Source organism: Somniosus microcephalus, chromosome 5 (assembly GCF_052327205.1).
Source record: "Somniosus microcephalus isolate GS21.2 chromosome 5, FLI_Smic_1.0, whole genome shotgun sequence".
Lineage (NCBI taxonomy): Eukaryota > Metazoa > Chordata > Chondrichthyes > Squaliformes > Somniosidae > Somniosus > Somniosus microcephalus.
The window spans coordinates 83,967,369-83,991,428 of NC_140991.1; the positions used below are offsets into that span (position 1 = coordinate 83,967,369).

The 24,060-nt window shown below is 42.8% G+C and overlaps 1 protein-coding gene across 1 annotated transcript in view; it reads left to right on the plus strand.

Annotated features, from left to right (window-relative positions):
- Positions 1–24,060, plus strand: part of LOC147117171 (uncharacterized) — a 667,391-nt gene that overhangs the window by 55,550 nt on the left and 587,781 nt on the right. The window contains exon 8 of the mRNA XM_085987124.1: positions 2,410–2,478. Coding sequence (XP_085843250.1) covers positions 2,410–2,478 — 69 coding nt within the window. The remainder of the gene's footprint in view (positions 1–2,409; positions 2,479–24,060) is intronic.

A 24,060-nucleotide genomic window follows, 5' to 3' on the forward strand; every position in this document is an offset into this window, starting at 1 on the left:
TATCTTCCTCCAAGTGATGCTGAACATGGGGGAGTACATATTGTCAGTTGGGGGAGGATGCTAGGTTCTGATCAAGAGGTTTCTGTGATCTTGGTTGACCTGGCTTCATTGAGTCTGGAGTCAACATTGAGGACTCCCAGAGTCACTCCTCTGACTATATAGCACTGTGCCCCATCTCTGGTCGGTCTATCCTGCTGGTGGGACAGGACAGAACATGTTAGTGAGGGTTACCTGGGCTGAGAACCTTATCCTGATACAATGCCTGGGTCGTTGCGATAGGTCCCTTTGATTATATTTCCTTATTTTTGAACTTTGTAGCAATTGTTTACAACTGAGTGACTTGGTAGGCACTTCAGAGGGTGTTAAAAGCCATGTGTACCAGCCAGAAAAATAACAATGAATTTTGCTGGATTGCTGGAAAAACTCCACTGATTCACTAATATCCTTCCATTTTAATCACCCAATTCATGACTAGCTTACACCTATTTTTTTTTGCATCTACATTTATCTTGCAATATTACTGTTCTAAGAATGTTATAGATCTCCTCAGTTGAAATACTTCCAAATTAATTTCTTTTGACCCATCTCTCAATCCTTTGAAACCTGCCTTTTTAAATTCATGCATTTTAAAACAAATTGCACCCACAATGATGCTTGTTATTTTAATGTTACTATTCTAAGGCTGGTTGTGTTGCCAACTCTCAAATTGAATATTTTCCTCATTCCTTGATCTATAAACTAGTTATAAGATTTGATGTACAAGTGTCCTTAATTTACCCAGTAAAATGTGTTGCTGCAGAGACCCATACATTTCAAGGTATGGATTTGTTATGTTATTTTGAACTAGTCATAGTTATTGGAATGATTTATCTCTGGATAGTGTGAAATATTTTATAGTGTGTTGCAGTTAGAGAAAAAGACATGTAAATCCATTGGCAGTTTAAATTGAACTTGCTTTATGAAAGAAAAATATTAATTTGCCTTGGCTCCATGTATGTCACCAACCTTGCTTTGATTCTGTTAAAAGCACAATAATTAAATAATTCTGGGCCCTTTAGTCTCCTTCAGGCAATCTCTTTTCCCCTTTGCTTTGTAGAGCTAATTGAGGAGAAGTTAATTGTTAATGGAGATTGCATTGAAGGCTTTGGTTGTATTTTCAGCATCTTAACTATTTGTACATTTAAAACAAATCATATATACAGCATTATTAATACTAGAAAGTGAAAATATAAGGTGTTGGATAAACTTGTCATTCCGCACTCCACTTGCATGATTTATTCAGGTGTATGAGGTGAGAGTATGTTCCTTCCATGCAGTTCAACTGTCTCCAGATTCTGCACTCAAAAGCTGTAATAATGTATGATAGTTAAAATCTTGAGCTCCATGACGAACTGTGACTACAATTATTAGAAAAAATGTACACACAAATACAGTAGTTTAATATTGCACGAATGGAGTGGATGAGCATCTTGAGGAAGATTTCTCATTGTTGCCTGTATTTGCCGATAACTAATACAACTGTAAATTTCAAGGAGAGTGTGTATGTACTTTTATTGGGGAGGGAAGAATATGGATAGATGCAGAATCGATTGAGGTGTTTAAGAGGGAGATAGAAGCTTGGAGAAAGGGCGGGAAATTGGGGTTAAACAGTTCGAGCGGCTGGCTAATAAAGTAGCAGAGCAGGCGTGATGGACATAATCATTTTTAGCACCATGGAGAAATACCATTTTGGGTCTCCACTATCAGCAAACTGCTCCACCAGAAATCATGCAGATGTCAGTTAAGGGTGATCGGAGCAGTGTGGGGTTCCTGACATGAGCTGTTGCAGTTAAACTATATATGAGTCCATTGTGGGACAGGTACATTATTTGCTGAAACAAAACCATGAAACGCTGAAAACACTCAGACGGCTCAGCAGCATCTGTGGCGAGAGGAAGGTAGAGTTAACATTTCAGGCCTATGACCCTTTGCCAGAACCCATATTTGCTGAATATTTTTATCAGATAAATAGTGCCATTGCTTTAAAAAAAAACTTTTGTCTTTTTAGTTTCTGTTTAGTTTATTCTTTTTTCTTGCAGTTCTTTGTTGTCGTACGTTTCAATCCTGTTTATTTTGATCCTGGTGAGGGGACACTGGATTGGGCAGGACAAGGATATAGCGAAACAAATCCTGAGTGGTGCTCCTCACATAGATGGTTATGCACAGGCGAGATCTTGAACTCTGTTTTCAGACTATTGGGGAAATTCTGTTCCCATGATAATTGCACAATTCCTACGATAAAAATATAATCAAATGTTCCTGGAATGTCCTTATTTAAATGTGTTGCAACAACTGAAGAACCGACACAGAAATATTTGATTTAGCTGGTACAATGAAATGAGCTGATGTGTCGTCTATTTCCTGTTTCAGAATTTGTTTCCTCCATATGAATCCAGAATATCTGCAGCCAAGCTGTTGATTGAAGTTCAAGAATATGAGGTAGGATTACTGGATCATATTCTCCATTTTATGTAATAGACATGAAAGAATCCAGTGCAGTAATTATACTTAGGATAGTTGTCACAAATTAAAAGGGAACACTGGAAAAAAAACTAGTTAGGCAGCAGAAACCCACTGTTCTGTATTTTGGAAATTTATTCAGTTACGGTACTTTTCACTCTTTACATTTTGGTAGATTACGCAAACTAGGGTTGTATTCCCTGGAATTTAGAAGGTTAAGGGGTGATTTGATCGAAGTTTTCAAGATATTAAGGGGAACAGATAGGGTAGATAGAGAGAAACTATTTCCGCTGGTTGGGGATTCTAGGACTAGGGGGCATAGTCTAAAAATTAGAGCCAGACCTTTCATCAGTTAAATTAGGAAACACTTCTACACACAAAGGGTGGTAGAAGTTTGGAACTCTCTTCCACAAACGGCAACTGATGCAATTGTTAATTTTAAAACTGAGATTGATAGATTTTTGTTAACCAAAGGCATTAAAAGGATATGGGGCAAAGGTGGGTATCAGGTCGCAGACCCGCCATTTCCTCATTGAATGGCGGAACAGACTCGAGGGGCTAAATGGCCTACTCCTGTTCCTATGTTCCTATAAAGCCAAAAGCTACAAAGACTAAGTTGTTTTGGTTGGTTGTTTTATATCATTTTACTCTCTTCATTTCTGCCCTTTCGGATTAAGAGAGACTTTCAACCTTCATGTGTCGTTGAAGATGAAATTGTCAGAGGCTGTAAGTTTACCCTTGTAATCCACATCAATTTAGACATAACTCGGCAACGACCATTACTGAGTAGGAAATACAGATCTCCAGTGTTTCTCTGAAGCCACCATCACTAGCCATGCATGATATTCTACCATTAAATTAGCCCAAGCAACTTGGCCGCATGGATTATTATCAGCAGTAAAATGCAAACCTTGTGGTCTAGTGTGAGTGTGCCACGTAGCTAGGTTGATTCACTATAGAATGTAGTTCTCTACCGCAGAGACGCATTTAAGATTTAACTGAAACTGAATGTGTCGTTAATATTCGAGTTACGGCAGACTTTACTGATGTGGCAGATTTGAGTTGGCTTCTTTGATTAGTCACATCCCTGCAAATGTAATTTTTATTTAATACAGCTTTCATAATGTGTTGAAAGCTCATTGCAGTGCAGTTGGAAGTGGAGCCAAGTTGCAAAAAAAAAAAGTGAACTTTGGATAATGTGGCTCAAAGTAAAGGCTTGTCACTGGGAGCATGTGTGTTTGTGTATTTTTCATCAGTACAGTACTATTTGCAGTGATGGAACTCGTCTCTCACTGCATTCTTAAATTGGAATCATTTGACTTTGGTGACCTAGATCAGAGATGTCCAACCTGATGACTGTTAAAACCAGTGAGTGAGCCACATCTGATTGTGCAATCGTCTGCACCCCGCACACATAAAAAGTGAGAGCCCCATTCAAAAATGTGAGACACTCACAAAAACAAAAAAGCAAGACCCTGCGAGGCCCTTCTCCTTTCCTCCTCATTCCCCTTCCTTTTGTTCTCATCCCCCCTCCATCTTTTCCTCTCATTCTCACCCCTTTCCCTCCTTCATCCTCCCCCCAAAATTGATTATTTTGCTCTCCTCTTCTCATTCTTTCCCTATCTTTTTATCTTCCCACCCTTTTTTCTGATCCTTTTTCTTAACTGTCTCTCGGTGTCGTTCCTTACCATCTGAGTGTCTCCTCTCTTTGTCTCCTCTCATCTAATTTCCGCTGCTCTCTTCATCTTTAGGTCATAGTACATCTTTAGGAAAGATTCCATTATCTTCAATAATATAATTCCCATTTTAAAAGGTGTTTCCTATGTGAACAGTGGCAGCAGGATATAATCTGGTTTTGACCACTAAAGCAGCACAGGGAACAGGAGAGAATGCTTGAGCTCTTGAAAATTGCTGGGGCTGGAGGACTGGTAACCGTTGCTCCTTGATGGGCCAAAATCCACCAATCAGAGAGCAGCCTTTTCCATTCCTCCAAGCCTGGGAACTTTAAACAGCTTTGTGCAGAACATCGAAGAAAGAGTCAGCTGACAGGAGCATCACACGTGGAAATCAATTCAGCTGCTACTTGGACAACTTTGATCTAGATTATAGCATGCCAGATTTAGACCTGGTATTTATGTTCGACACAAATCAGTTAACAATACTGGATGATGTGCGCCCCATTCCTGCTTCTGCTATCTCATCAACAGCATTTTCATTGTAAAAGCAGAGGACTGCATTAAAATGCATCAAAGTATTGCAGTAGCTGTCAGCAGAATTGTGAGTTTTTTCAGTTTTTTAAAATATAATTTCTCATAACTTGTCCGCAAAGAAAATTGGTGTTAAATGCCTTTTCATCTTGCTTCATTAAATGTAGGATAAATATGTCATGTGATGGAAAGCAGTGGTTCAGCAGGTAATCAACCACCAGTGACCTGATTTTGGTTTAATATCTAATGGTTACTTATGTATCCCATTCTAGTGAGGGAATTAAATATTTTGAGCCTGTTGGCAATTAATGTAGGTAACATTTTATATTAAAGTTTGCAAATCCCTTTCACATTTCCAATTGGCTTAATGCAATTGCATTACATATTCAGGTAATGCGTCTTTATGAGTATAGATTGTGATTATTATTCTGTGGTTCTATCAATCATGTTATGCTGGGGGCAACATAACACTCGCTTTTTAAACTTATGAATTGAACACATGAAAGAGTTTATAAACTTGGAATTGGAAGACTAAGGGCTGGATTTTTGCAACCTCGGCGGGTCCATAGCGGGTGACGTCAGTGGCATGTGGGGACCCTGCATCTGTCTCGATCCCGGCCTCCAACAAGATTTTACGTTGTTTGGGCTTCTTAAGCCCACCCTGCAAGGTTCCCGGCCAATTAATAGGAAGCGGGTCTGATGATGCGTCATGAGCCGGTTTCCTTAAAGAGGCCATGTCCAAATTGATTTTGACAGTTCTGTTGTCAGTGTTCTGCAGCATTGAGGTGCTGCAAACACTGACGAGCACTGCACAAAGGTGCACGGCTGGCACCCAGGCGCTCCCATGACTCCCTTATGGTTATGGAGAGAGTCACAGCATGCAGGGAGGTTCTCTTCCCTTCCATTGGGTGGAAGAGATCTCCCCAGGAGACCAACACAGCCTGGTTGCACATTGCACAGAGGGCAGAAGCAGGGATGTCGTCAGGAGGACCAGGCTGCAGTGGGGCAAACCTTTCAATGATCTCTGTAGATCATGAACCGTTACTGCAGAGCCACACTCAACCTCATCCTCCTGTGCCACTCATCACATCCCCATCACTCTGCCTTCCCCACCCTACTCCTTCACATCCTTACCCACATCAACTTACCTTGCACCTCCACCCATCCCTCTCTATCTACATTATCCCTTCCCCATCTCACTAGCCACCCTCGCACTCGCCCTCATCCTAGTCCAATCATACCAACTAACAACACACAAGGGTAGGCACTTGGGTGTTTTAGCCAATGTTCGTGTAAACTTTCTGTTATTGTGTTGTCAAGCATTGAAATCCTTATTGTCACCATTTGCCTTCTTGGACAGATTTGTGTGCACCTTTGAAAGTGTCTTGGTGAGTTCCAGTGATTGGTGAGACATAACGTTTCCCACCCCCGCCCCCCGATGGGGCACCGATGCTGATGGACTAGATGGCAGGTGAGTTTGAGATGACAGAAGTAATCTGTCATTGTTGAGATAGGTTGTTCCAAGGAGGTGACAGTGGATAGAAAGATTACTCCAAACACTTCAAAAGTGCATAAAGCTCAAAAGTGGGTTCCAAATCATTAATGCTCCAGCTTCTAAGATTGGGAAGTGACTAGCTGTGAAATGGTAGGTTTTATACCACTTTTTTAGCTTTCACCTATTCAGAGCAAGCCACCGTCATTGAGACTCCGACATACTTACCTGACGTGATAGCTGCTCTCGTTGAAAACCTGGTAAAATGGTAAGTGCATGGGAAAATGGTTCTTAACTACCTTTTAATAAGCTTTTAAGTATCTAAATTGGCTGACCTGCCGCTCGGTGTTGAGTCTGTTCAGGGATGATAGACCTGACACTTGGGAAACTGACAAGGAGGTGGGTTTACAGCGGGATACCGTCCCGCTGTCAATCTTTGTGATTTGGAAGGCCGACCCACCTCGAAACCCGCACTCTGAGCACCGGCAAAATTAAGCCCTGAAACACTAAACATCATTCCCAAGTTCAGTTAATCATTACTATTAAATAACTTACATATGATATAAACTACCTGGTTTGACAAATAGAAAGTTCAAAATGTACCTCATCAGTGCAGCATAAGTTTAAAAAAATAAAATCAATGTAATGAGTGATGCAAACACACTTCACTTGAATCTTCTACAGTGCTTCAAAACTTTGTTTTTAAGGACTTTACTAATTCCAATAATATATGCAACCAGTTTTTGTCATTAAATGTGTTTCCAGAGACTCTCCATATATCCGAGTAACATTGGTGGTGTAACATTTTTGTAATGTTGGTGTATTGTGTAGATCAAGCTAGTCACAACCTACAGTATAATCTTTCAAGACATCTAAGCTGATATATTACGTGTCCATCTGAAAACAATCACTGTCTAAAATCCTGTAAAAGCAGTTTGAATTCTGAATTGAAGTATCCTTAATTGATACAATTTAGGTAGTCTTGGAGTGTTCCATGTGTAATCCACATTGCAGGATCTCGCTTTTGTAACATTTAATGACTTGCATCAATCTTGGTGGTAGCACAAGGTGATATACATTATGAAACCTTGTAAACCAGCATGGAATTTGTAGTATTTGGAATAAATATTTCTATGCCAGGAATATTTAAGATTTGCAACATGAAGTATGTGCTTATATTTAGATGAGCCTATTCTGATGGAGCATTCATAATGATTGGAAAAAAGATACTCCATAGGAAAATGATACACACAAACTAGTCTCGCCTCCTCTGTTCAATTTAATATGTTTAAAATTTTTTTTTGAATGTTCAAGATTATTCTCTGATTTATGTTCTTAATGTAACATGATTTTCTAGTATCTCTAGAAAAAGCAATTCACTGTGAATAGAAATTTTCAAGTAACAGATGTCTGGACTTAATAATATCCATAGATTCTGATCAAGCTATTTCAAACGTGCCTAATGTCTGTACTCAGAATATTTGGGCTTCTTTCCATTATTTTTTCACATTGTTAGTGTATTTTCCTGAACAGCAAACCCCAACAAATTGTTATGCGAGATGTCCAGCCTGCATTGCCATAAGTACTCATGTTTATTACAATAACCGCAATAACTTGCATTTATATAGCGCCTTTAACGTAGAAAAGTATCCCAAGGTCTTTCGCAGAGCTGCGAGGAAAAAAATGCATGCTAAGCCAAAGGAGCTATTGGGAAAGACAACCTAAAGCTTGTTAAAAGAAGGGTCTTAATGGAGGAGAGGCAGGTGGCGAGCAACATTCTTGTTAAGTTGCACAGGCGGGCAGCAGTCTGGAGGTCCTGCACAGGCCACTCACCGGCTCTTACATGGAAGAAACCGCGCATGCGCAAAAATTTGAATGGGCTGCGCAGCCAGTTAAAGGGGCCGCTCATCAAAAAAATTATAGGGAACATTGGTGGAGATGCAGAGGGGTTTACAAAGGAAATTTTGGAGCGTGGTGCCGAAACAGCTAGGGTCGGCCACCAATGGTGGGGAGATGGGAGGGGTATTGCACAAGAGGCTGAGGTCAGAGGAGTGGAGAGTTTGGGGAGGGTGTGGTTATAAGGCTGGATACAGAGGGGTGAGGCCATGAAGGCATTTAAAGACTTAAGAAAAACATTTTAAATTGGAGGTGTTGGAGGATAAGAAACCAATTTAGGTTAGGGAGGACAGGGTTGATAGGTGAGTGGGACTTGGTGCAGGATAGAATATGGGCAACAGGAATTGGGATGAACTGAAGTTTACGGAGGGTGGAGAATGCAAGGCTGACCAGGAGAGCATTGGGTTAGTCGAATCTGGTGATGACAAAGGCTTCATACAATACAGTAGGTGCTGTGTTAAAACTATTCCTTCTGGACTGTAAATTTCTATCTTAGTTGGTTCATCTGTGCGAAACAGAGTAGGAAAGTGATCTTTCCCTCATTATGCAAATGTATCTCTTCACAAGTCAGTTAATGATTGGTTTCAGTGGTGTCTGGGGAGATGCGTGGAGTCTGGACCATCCACTCCTCCTTACTGAAGAGCGAACTGGATATTGTTAACTAGGTTATGTTTTTAAAAAAAAAAATACAGTTACAGAAGGAAACTGTATGCTGTTCCCCCTGGATCACTCTTCGATACTTGGATATATTCAAGTCCTTTCTTTCCATTGCTACCTGCAGGCTGGCTGCTTATTTGGCAGCAAATAAGGAGCACTTAGAAACACAGAAGATAGGAGCAGGAGTAGGCCATTCGGCCCCTCGAGCCTGCTCCACCATTTAATGAGATCATGGCTGATCATCCAAATTCAGTACCCTGCCCCTGCTTTCTCCCCATATCCCTTAATCCCTTTAGCCTTAAGAAATATATTAACTCCTTCTTGAATATATTTAATGAATTGGCCTCAACTGCCTTCTATGGTAGAGAATTCCACAGGTTCACCACTCTCTGGGTGAAGAAATTCCTCCTCATCTCAGTCCTAAATGGCTTACCCCTTATCCTTAGACGGTGACCCCTGGTTCTGGACTCCCCCGCCATCGGGAACATCCTTCCTGCATCTAGTCTGTCTAGCCCTGTTAGAATTTTATAAGTTTCAATGAGATCCCCTCTCATTCTTCTAAACTCCAGTGAATATAAGCCCAATCGACCCAATCTCTCCTCGTACGTCATTCCTGCCATCCCAGGTATCAGTCTGGTGAATCTTCGCTGCACTCCCTCCATGACAAGAACATCCTTCCTCAGATAAGGCGACCAAAACTGCACACAATACTCAAGGTGTGGTCTCACCAAGGCCCTGTACAACTGCAGCAAGACATCCTTGTTCCTGTACTCAAACTCTCTCGCTACGAAGGCCAACATACCGTTTGCATTCTTAACCGCCTGCTGCACCTACATGCTTACCTTCAGCGACTGGTACACAAGGACACCCAGGTCTCGTTGCACTTCCCCTTCTCCCAATCTATTGCCGTTCAGATAATAATCCGCCTTCCTGTTTTTGCCACCAAAGTGGATAACTTCGCATTTATCCACATTATACTGCATCTGCCCAATCACCCAACCTGTCCAAATCATACTGGAGTTTCTCGGCATCTTCCTCACAGCACACACGCCCACCCAGCTTTGTGTCGTCTGTAAACTTGGAGATATTACATCTAGTTCCCTTGTCTAGATCATTTATATATATATTGTGAATAGCTGGGACCATAGCACCGATCCCTGTGGTACCCCACTAGTCACTGCCTGCCACTAGGAAAAAGACCCGTTTATTCCAACTCTTTGCTTCCTGTCTGCCAACCAGTTCTCTATCCAAGTCAGTACCTTACCCCCAATCCCATGTCCTTTAACTTTACACGCTAATCTCTTATGCGGGACCTTATCGAAAGCCTTCTGAAAGTCCAAATACACCACATCCACTGGTTCTCCCTTATCTATTCTACCAGTTACATCCTCAAAAAATTCCAGTAGATTAGTCAAGCACGATTTACCTTTTGTAAATCCATGTTGACTTTGTCCGATCCTGTCACTGTTTTCCAAGTGCCCTGCTATGACATCTTTTATAATGGACTCTAGCATTTTCCCCACTACCGATGTCAGGCTTACCAGTCTATAATTCCCCGTTTTCTCTCTACCACCTTTTTTGAATAGTGGGGTTACATTAGCTATCCTCCTATCCATGGGAACTGTTCCAGAGTCTATTGAATTTTGGAAGATGACCAACAATGCATGTACTATTTCTAGGGCCACTTCCTTAAGTACCCTAGGATGTAGATTATCAGGCCCTGGGGATTTATCGGCCTTCAATCCCATCAATTTCCCTAACACCATTTCCCTACAAATACTGATTTCATTCAGTTCCTCCCTCTCATTAGACCCTATGTTCCCTGACATCTCTGGGAGGTTATTTGTGTCCTCCTTTGTGAAGACCGAACCAAAGTATGTATTTAATTAGTCAGCCATTTCTTTGTTCCCCATTGTAAATTCCCCTGATTCTGACTGCAAGGGACCTACGCTTGACTTCACCAATCTTTTTCTCTTCACATATCTATAGAAGCTTTTACTGTCAGTTTTTATGTTCCCTGCAAGCTTGCTCTCATTCTATTTTCCCCCTCTTAATCAATCCCTTTGTCCTCCTTTGCTGAATCCTAAACTGCTCCCAATCCTCAGGTTTGCTGCTTTTTCAGGCTTTGCAGGCAGTGACTAGTGGGGTACCACAGGGATCGGTGCTAGGACCCCGGCTATTCACAATATATATTTTGGTCTAGACGAGGGAACTAGATATAATATCTCCAAGTTTGCAGACGACACAAAGCTGGGTGGGCGTGTGTGCTGTGAGGAGGATGCCGAGAAACTCCAGTATGATTTGGACAGGTTGGGTGATTGGGCAGATGCATGGCAGATGCAGTATAATGTGGATAAATGCAAGGTTATCCACTTTGGTGGCAAAAACAGGAAGACAGATTATTATGTGAACAGCAATAGATTGGGAGAAGGGGCAGTGCAACGAGACCTGGGTGTCCTTGTGCACCAGTCACTGAAGGTAAGCATGCAGGTGCAGCAGGCGGTTAAGAAGGCAAATGGTATGTTGGCCTTCATAGCAAGAGGATTCGAGTACAGGAGCAAGGATGTCTTCCTGCAGTTGTATAGGGCCTTGGTGAGACCACTCCTTGAGTATTGTGTGCAGCGTTGGCCGCCTTATCTGAGGAAGGATGTTCTTGCCATGGAGGGAGTGCAGCGAAGATTCACCAGACTGATACCTGGGATGGCAGGAATGACGTATGAAGAGAGATTGAGTCGATTAGGCTTATATTCACTAGAGTTTAGAAGAATGAGAGGGGATCTCATTGAAATTTATAAAATTCTAACAGGACTAGACAGACTAGATGTAGGAAGGATGTTCCCGATGGCGGGGGAGTCCAGAACCAGGGGTCACCATCTAAGGATAAGGGGTAAGCCATTTAGGACTGAGATGAGGAGGAATTTCTTCACCCAGAGAGTGGTGGACCTGTGGAATTCTCTACTGCAGAAGGCAGTTGAGGCCAACTTATTAAATATATTCAAGAAGGAGTTAGAGATATTTCTTAAGGCTAAAGGGATCAAGGGATATGGGGAGAAAGCAGGGACAGGGTACTGAATTTGGATGATCAGCCACGATCTTATTAAATGGCGGAACAGGCTCGAGGGGCCGAATGGCCTACTCCTGCTCCTATCTTCTATGTTTCTGGCCAATTTATATGTCCTCTCCTTGGATCTTATGCTATCCCTAATTTCCCTTGTTAGCCACGGTTGAGTCACCTTTTTTGTTTTATTTTTATGCCAAACAGGGATGAACAAATTCTGTAGTTCATCCATGCGATCTTTAAATGTTTGCCATTGCCTATCCACCGTCAACCCTTTAAGTAACATTCCCCTATCCATCCTAGCCAACTCACGCCTCATACCAATGTAGTTTCCTTTATTTAAATTCAGGACCTTAGTCTCCGAGTCAAATACTTCACTCTCCATCCTAGTGAAACACAGGACTACATGCATGCTAAACAGTGGAAGCAGCATGCTATAGACAGGGCTAAGCGATCCCACAATCAACGGATCAGAAAAAAGCGCTGCAGTCCTGCCACATCCAGTCGTGAATGGTCGTGGACCATTAAACAACTAACTGGAGGAAGAGGCTCCATGAATATCCCCATCCTCAATGATGGTGGAGCCCAGCTCGTGAGTGCAAAAGACAAGGTTGAAGTTTTTGCAACCATCTTCAGCCAGAAGTGCAGAGTGAATGATCCATATTGGCTTCTCCCTGAGTTTCCCACCATCACAGAAGCCAGCCTTCAGCCAATTCGATTCACTCCACGTGATATCAAGAAATGGCTGAGCGCACTGGATACAGCAAAGGCTATGGGCCCCGACAACATCCCGGCTGAAGACTTGAGCTCCAGAACTAGCCGAGCCTCTAGCCAAGCTGTTCCAGTACAGCTACAACACTGGCATTTATCCACAGTGTGGAAAACTGCCCAGGTATGTCCTGTCCACAAAAAGCAGCACATATCCAACCCGGAAAATTACCGACCCATCAGCCTATGCTCAACCATCAGCAAAGTGATGGATGGTGTAATTGACAGTGCTATCAAGCGGCACTTACTCACCAATAATCTGCTCACTGATGTCCAGTTTGGGTTCCACCAAGACCACTCGGCTCCCGACCTCATTACAGCCTTGGTCCAAATGTGGACAAAGGAGCTGAATTCCAGAGGTGAGGTGAGAGTGACTGCCCTTGACATCAAGGCAGCATTTGACTGAGTGTAGCATCAAGCAGCCCTAGTAAAATTGAAGAATACATTTAACATCTTGTCCTTTATTATATAATGTGGTGATAAGACCTATGGAAGATTGGCAATTCTTGTCCGATTGGCAATAAATTAACTTGTTTTAGATTTTAAAAATCCCAAAACTTATTTTGGGCCAGAACTTCGGGTCCCCACGGGTGACTACGCGCTGGGTCCTCACGCGTAGGCCCAACGAAAGTGCCGGTTTCGTGCATGCGCGGGAAACCGGAACTTCCATTCCCTTAAAGGAAGGGGTTCACAGGTTGAACGCGTGCGCCGGAGAGGCAGCGCGTATGCCTGGAACTTCCATTTTTTTTGCAGGTTTTTCCAGGAGGGTAAGTCTCCAGGAGCTACACTTTTAAAAAGCAGTTGCAAGGCCGGCTTTTAACAAGGTAAGTGGTGAATTAAGTAAAATTAAAACATTTTTTCTACCGGTTTATTATTTTTAAATACTTTAAAGAAAGTTACGTTTATTTTTAGCCCCGTTAGAAACTGTAATTAATTTTTTCAAAAATTTAAATTATTGTTTAAAAGTTATTTTATGTAATTTATAGTTATTTTAAAAATGTGGTTTTTAAAAAATTTATTTGAAGTTTTAGCTATGTTTTGGGGCTGAATTGTATTCATAGATTTGACTGGTCTTCTTGTCAAATCTATGAATACAGATTCCCTGCTACCATTGGCTCTCCGTGGCCCACGTGATCCCAGGGGACGCTTCAAACTAACTGCGCCCCTGGGATACGCAAGCACTGCGCGCCGGCAGTTGGAGCAGGCCCAGGGTCAGAACCCCACGCGGGCCCACAGCACAATGGCCGGCGCGCTAGGTAAGTGCAGGTCGGAGGCTTGCACCCGCGGGAAGCCTCCGACCCGAATTTCTGGGCCAATGAATAAGCAGACATTACTATTGCCCCAAACGCTGGTAAGGTCCTGAACAAAACTATGGGCTGTTGTGTAATTAATAACCTGTTATTACTAGATATATTTCCATGGAGGAGAATATTTAAAACTGTTGGGATCTCTATTTTTCTACCTTCATTTTAAGCAGTTGCTTTTTAAGAGGCTGCAGTTCCATCAATAGTGTGAAAGGCCCATAACTTAAAAGTGAGCGCCAATAGATTTTATTTCATGAGTAAAACAGCAACTGGAGTAGGTCTTCACTCTTGAGCTGTTCTCATTATTCTTTGGGCCTGCGACTCCAGATAAAACTGGGGTGCTTTCAGTAAATCAACAAATACTGTCTCCTACTTTCTACTGGTCTTGCATGTGTGTTATCTGATTTGACTGTCACACAGTATTGATCCTCGAGATAGTGACAGTATTCATTGTGCCCAAAGGGTAGGATTTCTATTGTAGAATCACATGAAGTGGTATTTGAGAAGATGACCAATAGCTGAACGGATTTCACTCAAGTGCCAGTAACCCATGTATTAAGTTATGAAATTCCAAAATCATTCAAAAAATACATTTTAGAAATTGGAACATGTTTTTGAAAAGGATGCATAATTTATTTGCTGTTTGAGCTTTGATTTTTTTTCTTGCACTCTTTGCAGGAACTTCAAAAGGTGCAATGTTTCCTGGAAGCTACCATTTCAAAAAATAAAACTTAACTAAAATTACTTGTGTGTGTTTTTCTTAAAATATTCCCCCCCACCACCCCCCCCCCCGCCGCCGCCCCTGGATGACCAATACGAAAATGAGGTGCGACAGTTTATGGTTGGACCAGTCTGCAGTGTTTCTTTACACTTGTGCCACTTGATCTCATTTAGATTCTTGACTAGTTCGGAATTCTATATTGGTGCTGACGAAGAACAACAACTTTATATAGAACCTTTTAACATAGTAAAACATCCCAAGGTGCTTCACGGGAGGGAGCGTTATTTGACAAAATCTACTGAGCCACATAAAGCGATATTAGGATAGGTGACCAAAAGCTTGGTCAAAGAGGTAGATTTTAAGAAGGGTCTTAAAGGAGGAGAGAGCGGTGGAGAGGTTTAGGGAGGGAATTCCAGAGCTTGGGGTCTAGACAGCTGAAAGCACGGCCAGCAATGTTGAAACGATAAAAATTGGGGATGAGCAAGAGACCAGAATTGGAGGAGTGCAGAGATCTTGGACACTGTAATAGTCACGGATAAATCAAAAGGGTAGCATGTTATTTGATAAAACTCAAAGTTAGCAGCAATTTTCTTTTGAGTCACTGGTAAATTTGCAGAATTTAGATGTAACAACCATTTGAAGAGTTGTGTTTTTTTTAAGCAAAGTGTTTTGTCTAGTACATCTGTAGAATAATGTCTTAAGTGAATGGTTAACATTTTGTATTGTCCCAGTAATGACCAGAAGGAACTAAATGCAGCAGAAGAAATGGAAGTTCAGATGAATAGGTTGCTGTCTTCTATATACAGTACAGAAATTTCTGTGCGTGACTTCAGGGATTAGAGTTTAGTAAATTACTGAGGTTAGTTGATCTCCCAGATATTTCAAAGTGTGCTCTGCTTCAGTTTAAAATGTAGCTTTGTGAGGCATACAAAGCAATGCACATCTCGCAAAGTTATTTGGTGACCTTGCCGTTAATCATTTGACCAAACGATTGTGCAATAAACAGAATGTATTGCATTTAGAAAATGTTTTTCAAGTCCTTATAACCTAACTTTTGTGAAGCAATTCCATTCTTGCTCACTGCAACAAACACTTAGGTCATGCCCTGTGGCATATTTCCAATACCAATACATATCAATTTGCTGCATCAGTACTTTGAATTTGTCAAGTTTTCTTGGCTTTTGTTGACATGATTGATGCAGATGGTGGAGCAAGGCACCTAAATGCTGCAAAACCTCTTCTTAACTGATAGGAAGAAAATGACTTGAATTAATTTGTTTACCACAACCAAGTCAGTTTCAGAGGTACTGCAACATAGATGTGCCAGTAATTCAAAAGTTAAAAAGGTATAGTTTGTAGAAAAACCTATTCCATTAGAAGGGTGAACTGAGAAATAATAAGGTAAACCTAGTATTTTTATAATGTTGTCTGTACATCTGTTCTTGTACATTTGTCATCCTTTCCATCTGCTGTCTCAACTTATTTGACCTCAATGAAAGTAATGTGTTTTAGCAGAATAACAAATGAACATTAATAAAACTGTCCACATTTCTCTGAAATGACTGTGGTTGCCTGCGAAAGTAGCCACTGGGTCGTGTAATAACAACACTGAACTCCTACCTTAGTTGTAATCTCGTTGATAATTTATTTGCAATTATTATGGAATGCCTATGAGAAATGTTGATCTCCATTGGCAATTTTGAGTAGTCTGCACATTTAGATGATGTGCAGTGAAAGATTTTAATCTGTTCATGAGGGAAGATCATCTCTAGGGTAATCCAAGCTTGATTTTTTTTTATTCCATCTGCTTCACCAGCCTGCCATAAAAGATTTAATATGAAGCCAGATAGGGTTTTTCCACATCATTTTACATTCAAGAATAGGCTTGGGAGTTTATTCAGTTCATGTGCATTTCCTTGCCTGAAGCAAAATAGTTAATAAACCTCAAAAAATCACTTGTAACCTCTGGATATTTTTGGATGAAGGACTCTTAAACTGCGAAGAGTCCACCTATTGGACATCTTTAGAATTTGCTCACATTGGCAACAGAAAGTGCCAATTCCTTAATCAGTTAAAGGTCAAAAAACTGTCAATTGCAATTAATATGAAATCAGTTTGGCATTTTAATTGATTGGTTAGACTGATTAGGTCCACAGAGTAATTCGGAATTCACCTATTATTTGTAGCCCAATGGATTATAAAGTTTTCTACTGTAGTGCATACTTCATGATATTCAGGAATAAACTTGCCTGTTTTCCCATGAGCCACTCAGTGGAATTTTATCAGAAAGTGGCCTGGCTATTCTGATGCAGCAATTTTTCCACTGGAAGTGCGGTAGGGCGGGACTTTTGACTGCCGCAATGACCCAGCACTGACCCTGTTGCATTTTCTGGAGTCACCCTCAGTTATTTTTCTGGCTGAGCTGCCAGTGGTACTGCCACCTGGCAGTGGGCTTTTGCCACTGTTAGAGGGGTGGGGGAGAATCCTAAGCTACTGCAGCAGGGCACAAAATGGAAGAGGAGCACTAATTCTTGAATGTTTACTGCAAGCATGTCTGCAAGTGGATCTTCAGTGCCGTGAACTCCAGAATTGTCAGACATGTCGGTGGAGTAATTACTGGCTGAAATGCAACAGAGTAGGGAACAGATATTTGGTACTGAGCTTTGGAGCCTGCCCAAAGGAGTGTACAGTGGCAGGAAGTAGCAAAGCCAGTCAGTGCTGCTACCATCACCCCCTGCACTGCAACCCAGTATGGATAGAAATTAATGTGCAAGGGTACAGCAAAGCCATTCACAGCCTTCCTGCGCCTCCAACTGTCCCTTCCCTCAAAGCCTTGCATGAATGGATGCGCTGGCTAATTCACATGACTGTATCTGCTTGTTCAATGAACTTTTTCTTACCCGCGTATTGGTTTGCTTGCTACCAAATACACGGGATTAAATATCATGGCAACCAATGGGCAATCATTTGTCCTTTCAGGAGAAAGTAGCACAAATCTAAGACAGAGTAGTGCAACAGGTGGTGCCTCACCCCCACCTCCCCATCCTCTATATGCAACTGCTAATTGCTTCTGGGGCAGAGTGCTCAAAATGTTGGCAAGCAGATGACGAAGGGAGTGAGAGATGGGAATGTAAGAGGGAAGGTGCCAGATGTAGGCTAGTTGTAGCATTCATGTTCTCTTCCCTCTTATGCAGTACACATAATTTGTCATACAAATGCATGAGTAAATCCTCATGTAATTTCTTGTATGACAAGCAAATGGTAATTGCGCAGAACACCTATCCATTTTTACCTCTTCTTCCTGTCTTATCTTATGTTTTGCAGCAAGTGGACCCTCTTTTATGTGCTGGCAGCACTTACTCATTCAGGCCATCAAGGACCCTTCCATTGCAAGGATCAACCTAGATACCCCCAGCTAGGGGCAGAAGGGAGTGCGCAGGGTGATGCACAGAGCAGAAGTGGGCATGAGTTGTTGGGGTGGAACTCGAGACAGATATTGTGCCCGGGCTGTCGCAAGATGTATGGCCTTGGCTGAGGAACCTCGGGACTCGGTCCTCCGTGGTCTAGCTTTTAATAGAAGAATGCCATCAGAGCATGCAACACATGTGAAGACATTAGGGATAGTTTCAAAGAATGTGCATGGAGCATTGAAGCAGTCTGTCTGTGTCACCATAGTGGATGTGAGTTTGGTCCTGCAGTCTACCCTGGAGCACGTTGCAGCTCTAGGCTCATCTGTAAACAATGCTTTGGATTAATACACTTATTTAATACATTTAGGCACAGCTGATTGATGAATGTTGTAGCTGACCCCAGATGCAGTCTGAAATGGCTGTTGTATAAAAATTCAGGGTCATATCGAGATGGTCTGCAAGTCAGGTTCCAGCATGTAGCTCCACATCTGGATGGTTTCTCTTGTGAAGCAAACCTTCTGAAGACATTACTTCTGGGTCAAGTGGAAGTGTAAGCACATTGGTCTATACAGTAATCCCTCCCCAACCGTGGGGGATATCTCCCTGAAAACCCCCGTGGTTGGTAAAACCGCGGTTGGCAAATATAAGACCCTATGGGAAAAATGGGGTTGGGGGAACGCGACCGCATTTACACTTGTCAGAGCCTAAGTAAGTTGCTTGTTCTTTTAATAAACACAAATAAAATACGCAATAACCTAACAAAAACAATAAATGTTCAAATAACACAGTAAAAAAGATCAACTGGTTTCTTAAAGAATTCTGCGAGGGATGGTTGACTCATTTTTTTCTCTCTCTTTCTGGACCTGCTTGTATGGTCTCATTAAATCCTCCAAACGTCGCTTGAATTTTAAACTACGCTCCAAGAATGGGTCAATCTCCATAAAGAGGTCCGAGAGATTATTGGCAAGGAGCATTGCCTTGCTAAGGTTGGCACTTGTCATCTTCGACTTCTCCACCATATCCTTGTCTTCGTCCTTGTCCTCTGCCTCACTAGAATGCTGTATTAGCTCATCAAGGTCCTCCTCCGTCAACTCCGCACCGTGCAACTCAAGGAGCTCCTCGATGTCCCCAGGCTGTATGTTGGCCAGCCCCTCACCTCCCAAACGTCGCACAACCATCACAATGTGCTGAACTTCAGCGTCAACTGTAGGAAAGCCTCGGAAGTCATTCACTGCCTCCCTCCAAAGTTTACCCCAGCAGGCGTTGAGTGTCGTCTTCTTCAGTTCATTCATCGATTCTTTTATGTTGGTGATGCAGTCAGCGATGGTGTAATCCTTCCAACAGGTTTTCACCGTCAGTGTTGCATCATCCTCCATAGCCTGCATCATGCGGTCAAAGCTGCGTCGTATGTAGTATGCCTTGAAGGTGGCTTGGTCCATGGGTTGAAGGAGTGAAGTAGTGTTGTGAGGCAGGAAGACGACTTCAATATTAGGGTGGGCGAATTGGAGTGCTGGCGGGTGGCCGGGGGCATTGTCGAGGATGAGTAGGACCTTGAAGGCCAGATTTTGTCTCGCAAGGTACCGCTCCACGTCATGCACAGAACAGTTATGAAACCAATCCATGAAGACTGCAGCAGTAACCCACGCCTTACGGTTAGAAGGCCAAAAGACAGGTAGATAGTTTTTGTTTTTACCCTTCAGAGCGCGGGGGTTAAGAGAGCGGTAGAGCAGCTTCGGCTTCACTAAACAGTCTTCCTCGGCGTGAGCACAAAGGAGAAGGGTCACCCTATCCTTAGCCACCTTGAATCCCGAAGCATGCTTCTCAGCCTTCGCGATGAAAGTTCGGGAAGGCAGCCGCTTCCAGAAGAGACCAGTCTCATCCGCAATAAATACCTGCTCCAGCAGGTAACCCTTCTCAGCGATCAACTTCTTCAGCTCTTCCGGGAACTTGTCACCGGCCTCATGATTGGCTGAGGCCGATTCCCCCACAACCTTGAGGTTAGTCAAGGCGAACCTCTTAAAATTTTCCAACCAGCCCTTACTCGCCTGAAACGTTGTCATCTCTGTTGTATCCGTGTGTTAATGGAGACACGGAATGCAGGAGTTGGTTTCACAGGTGTTTACTGAACAAAGTCTGGAGGTGAACTAACAGATACAAGACACTATACAGGCTTATATAGCCCGAGTGGCCATTACCGGCATTACAATACACAGGGGCTCTTAAAGGCACATACACCACAATTCCTCCCCTTTTAGACAACCAGTACATAACATTTTAAGTAATCATTAATGAACATGTTACAAGAACAATAATCTACATATTTGCTGCAGTTAATCAATTATAAGTCAGTCTCTCTGGAGGCTTCCTGACTCGGTCCGGATAACGCCTCGGTGGTGCAGTAGTTTTTGGTGGTGTAGTAGGTTCTTTTGGCAAGGTCAATTCGGCTTGAATGCCAGTGTCGGGTTCATCTGGTTCCAGTATCACCGGATCGGAGGTAGATACTATGGGTATCTCTGCTTCATCATTAGGCGTATAGAGTTGTGTTGTAGGTTGTTCCTTTTCGGATGACTCTATGATCTGGTCAGCATGGCGCCTTATTATGCTTTCTCCACTGTCCACAGTATACATCAGCGGTCCTAGTCGTGTGCAAATAGTTCCAGGCTGCCATTTCTCGGTACGGTAGTCCCGGGCCAAAACTTGTTGACCTATCTGGAAGGTTCTAGTTGGCCTTTCATTCATGCCTTGAAATTGCCGGTTCTCCACGTCCCTTCTGATGTTTGGCTTGATCAAATCCAGCCGGCATCTTCGGTTTCTATTGAAGAACATCATGGCGGGAGTTTGGTTTGTAACCACATGTGTTGCATTCCTGTAGGCAAATAAGAAGTTATCTACCTTATGCTGTAGATTTATGCCTTCATTACCCATGGCCTTTATGGCTTTCTTGAAGGTCTGGACAAACCTTTCAACCAATCCATTGGTGGCGGGATGGTATGGGGCGGACGTGTAGTGCTTAACCCCATTGTTTTTTAAGAACTTCCTGAATTCTTCGGACACAAATGCGGTCCATTATCAGAACCGATCTGTTCAGGCAGCCCATTCCTGGCAAATATGGTCCTTAATACTGTGATGGTTTTTTCCGTGGTGGTGGAGGACGTCTTTATTACCTCCGGCCACTTGGAGTGTGCATCAACTGCGATTAAGAACATTGAGTCCATAAATGGACCAGCAAAGTCGATGTGTACCCTTTGCCATGGAGATGAGGGCCACTCCCATGGATGTAGAGGGGCTTGTTGTAGTGTATGTGCCTTTAAGAGCCCCATGTGTACTGTAATGCCGGTAATGGCCACTCGGGCTATATAAGCTTGTATATTGTGTTGTATCCGTTAGTTCCCCTCCAGACTTTGTTTAGTAAACACCTATCAAACCAACTCCTGTCTTCAGTGTCTCTATCAACACACAGACACAACAGTGGCGACGAAGTGGAAACGGACTTACCTGCAATTCGGCAGCACCTCAAGGACATCGATTCTTCTGGCGTCCAGAAGAATCAAGAAAGGGAAAGAAGCTGTGGTTTCACCAGCTGGCCAAGCTGGTGGCAGGTACTGCGCTAATCCTTCCTGGGCGTCAGGCTGGGGCTCCAGCGGCTGGCTCTACAGCTGGGCCAAGCAGCGAAAGCGGAGATAAGCAGTAACAGACGGGGAGGGAGCACTCGGGAGACGGCCGGCGCTGCAAGCAGGTCGGCATTCAGACCTACAGAGAAAGTCCGGCGGGAACGAGTCTCCCACTGTAAATAAATAAATTAAAAAAAGAACGGAAACCGCGGGAAACAGCGTTGTCATCGGCAGCAGCGGCGGGAAAGCGTGGGAAGCGCCATATCTTTTCTAAGATGCCTAAGTCTGGCAATATTGATGCTTTTGATAACAAGATAGAGGATTGGACCACATGTGGAAAGAGTGGAGGTATATTGCACTGCAAATGGAATAGAAGATGAAAAAAAAGCTTCAGTACTGCTAAATCTGATGGGCGCAAAGACATACGGGCTGTTACGAAATTTAATCACTCCAGCCAAACCAAAGGACAAGAATTTTAAAGAAATTGTTGATACGCTACAGGAGCACTTAAACCCAACACCGCTGCTGATAGCGGAACGATTCAAATTCTTCAAGAGAAATCAACACAAGAATGAAAGTAACGCTGATTACCTCACCGAATTAAGAAAGCTATCAAAACACTGCCAATTCGGGGCAGGACTAGCAGATTATTTTCGAGACAAATTCGTCTGCGGTCTCTTAAGTGAAGGAACACAGAAACGGCTGCTTTCTGAAAAGGATTTAACACTGGACAAGGCTTTCAGTATGGCTGTATCATACGAAGCAGCCGCAAGAGGAGCTGCAGAGATACAACAAAAGACACAGGACTTCGGCACCCATGAAATGACACAGGGTTTTGAGAGATGGTATCGCTGCGGCAGATCCACCCATGACCAAAGAGACTGCTGGTTCAAGGACAAAGCATGCAGGCAATGCGGAAAGATTGGACACATTGCACGGGTATGCCGATCTGGACAAAATAAATCCACAGACAGGGAAAAAAAAATCAATAAAGAAAAGTACAGAAAGGTACAAATGATGACGGACAGTAGCTCCGAAGACCAGAAGAGCGATAGCGACTCCGAAAACAAGAGACTAAGCTGTCTCAAATTACATAATGTACTTGCCAAAGATGATTACCAGACCATTTGGGTTACCCTCACGATAGCAGGGTCCCCAGTTAAAATGGAGCTAGATACAGGATCAGCTCTGACCGTCATAAATCGACGGGATTATGAGGGGCTATTTCCGCATATACCTTTGAAAGACACATCCATTATCTTGAAAACATATACGGGGCAGAAAGTATACCCCAAAGGAAAAATAAGGGTGCCTGTTGTATACAACGGCAAGGAAGTACAAAAGTTGTATTTATACGTTCTACAAGATGGTGGTCCACCGTTGTTGGGACGTGAATGGATCAGAAAGATAAGTTTAGACTGGCACTCCATTCAGGCACTGACGGTGACCAGTAAGAGAAAAAACTATGATGATGTCATACCTGAACGATTAAAAGACATCTTGGCCAACGCCAAAGAAGTGTTTCAAGAGAAACTAGGAACCTTGAAAGGCATCACCGCCTCAATAAAAGTGGAAGATGCAGCAATTCCCAAGTTTTTTAAAGCAAGACCGGTGCCGTACGCAATTCGTCCAGCAGTCTAGGCAGAGCTGGAGAATTTGGAAAATGCAGGCGTATTATCCAAAATAGATTGGAGCGAGTGGGCAACACCCATCGTTCCAGTCATGAAGAAAGCATTGAAGAATGATAAATCTGAAGAACAGAGAAAAATTCGCATCTGTGGAGACTTCAAGGTGACTGTAAACCCGGTCCTTCATACGGTACAGTATCCTCTTCCGAGGATAGAAGATATTTTCGCCTCACTATCCGGAGGGAAACGTTTCACCAAAATTGACTTGGCACAGGCATATCTACAGATGGAGGTTGAAGAGGCCTCTAAAAAATATCTCACGATAAATACACACAAAGGTCTGTACCAGTACAATCGACTGGTTTTCGGAGTAGCATCCGCTCCAGCTATCTGGCAAAGAGCTATGGAGCAAGTCCTGCAAGGGATTCCGGGGACTCAATGCTACCTAGATGACATCCTTGTAACAGGAGAAAACGACAACGAGCACCTTGCCAATTTGAAGCAGGTGCTCACTAGGCTGAGAGAACGGGGCCTACGAGCAAATCGCCCCAAGTGCGAATTTTTCCAAAATCAAATTTCATATTGTGGCCACATAATTAATAAGGAAGGGTTGCATAAGTCACCTGAAAAAATTGAAGCGGTCATAAAAGCCCCAGCACCTGAAAATGTTTCACAATTAAGGTCGTTCCTGGGATTAATAAATTACTATCATAAATTTTTACCGAACTTATCAACTCTTCTACACCCTCTTAATTAACTGCTACAAACAGGAGTAATTTGGAAATGGAGCGAAGACTGTAAACGTGCCT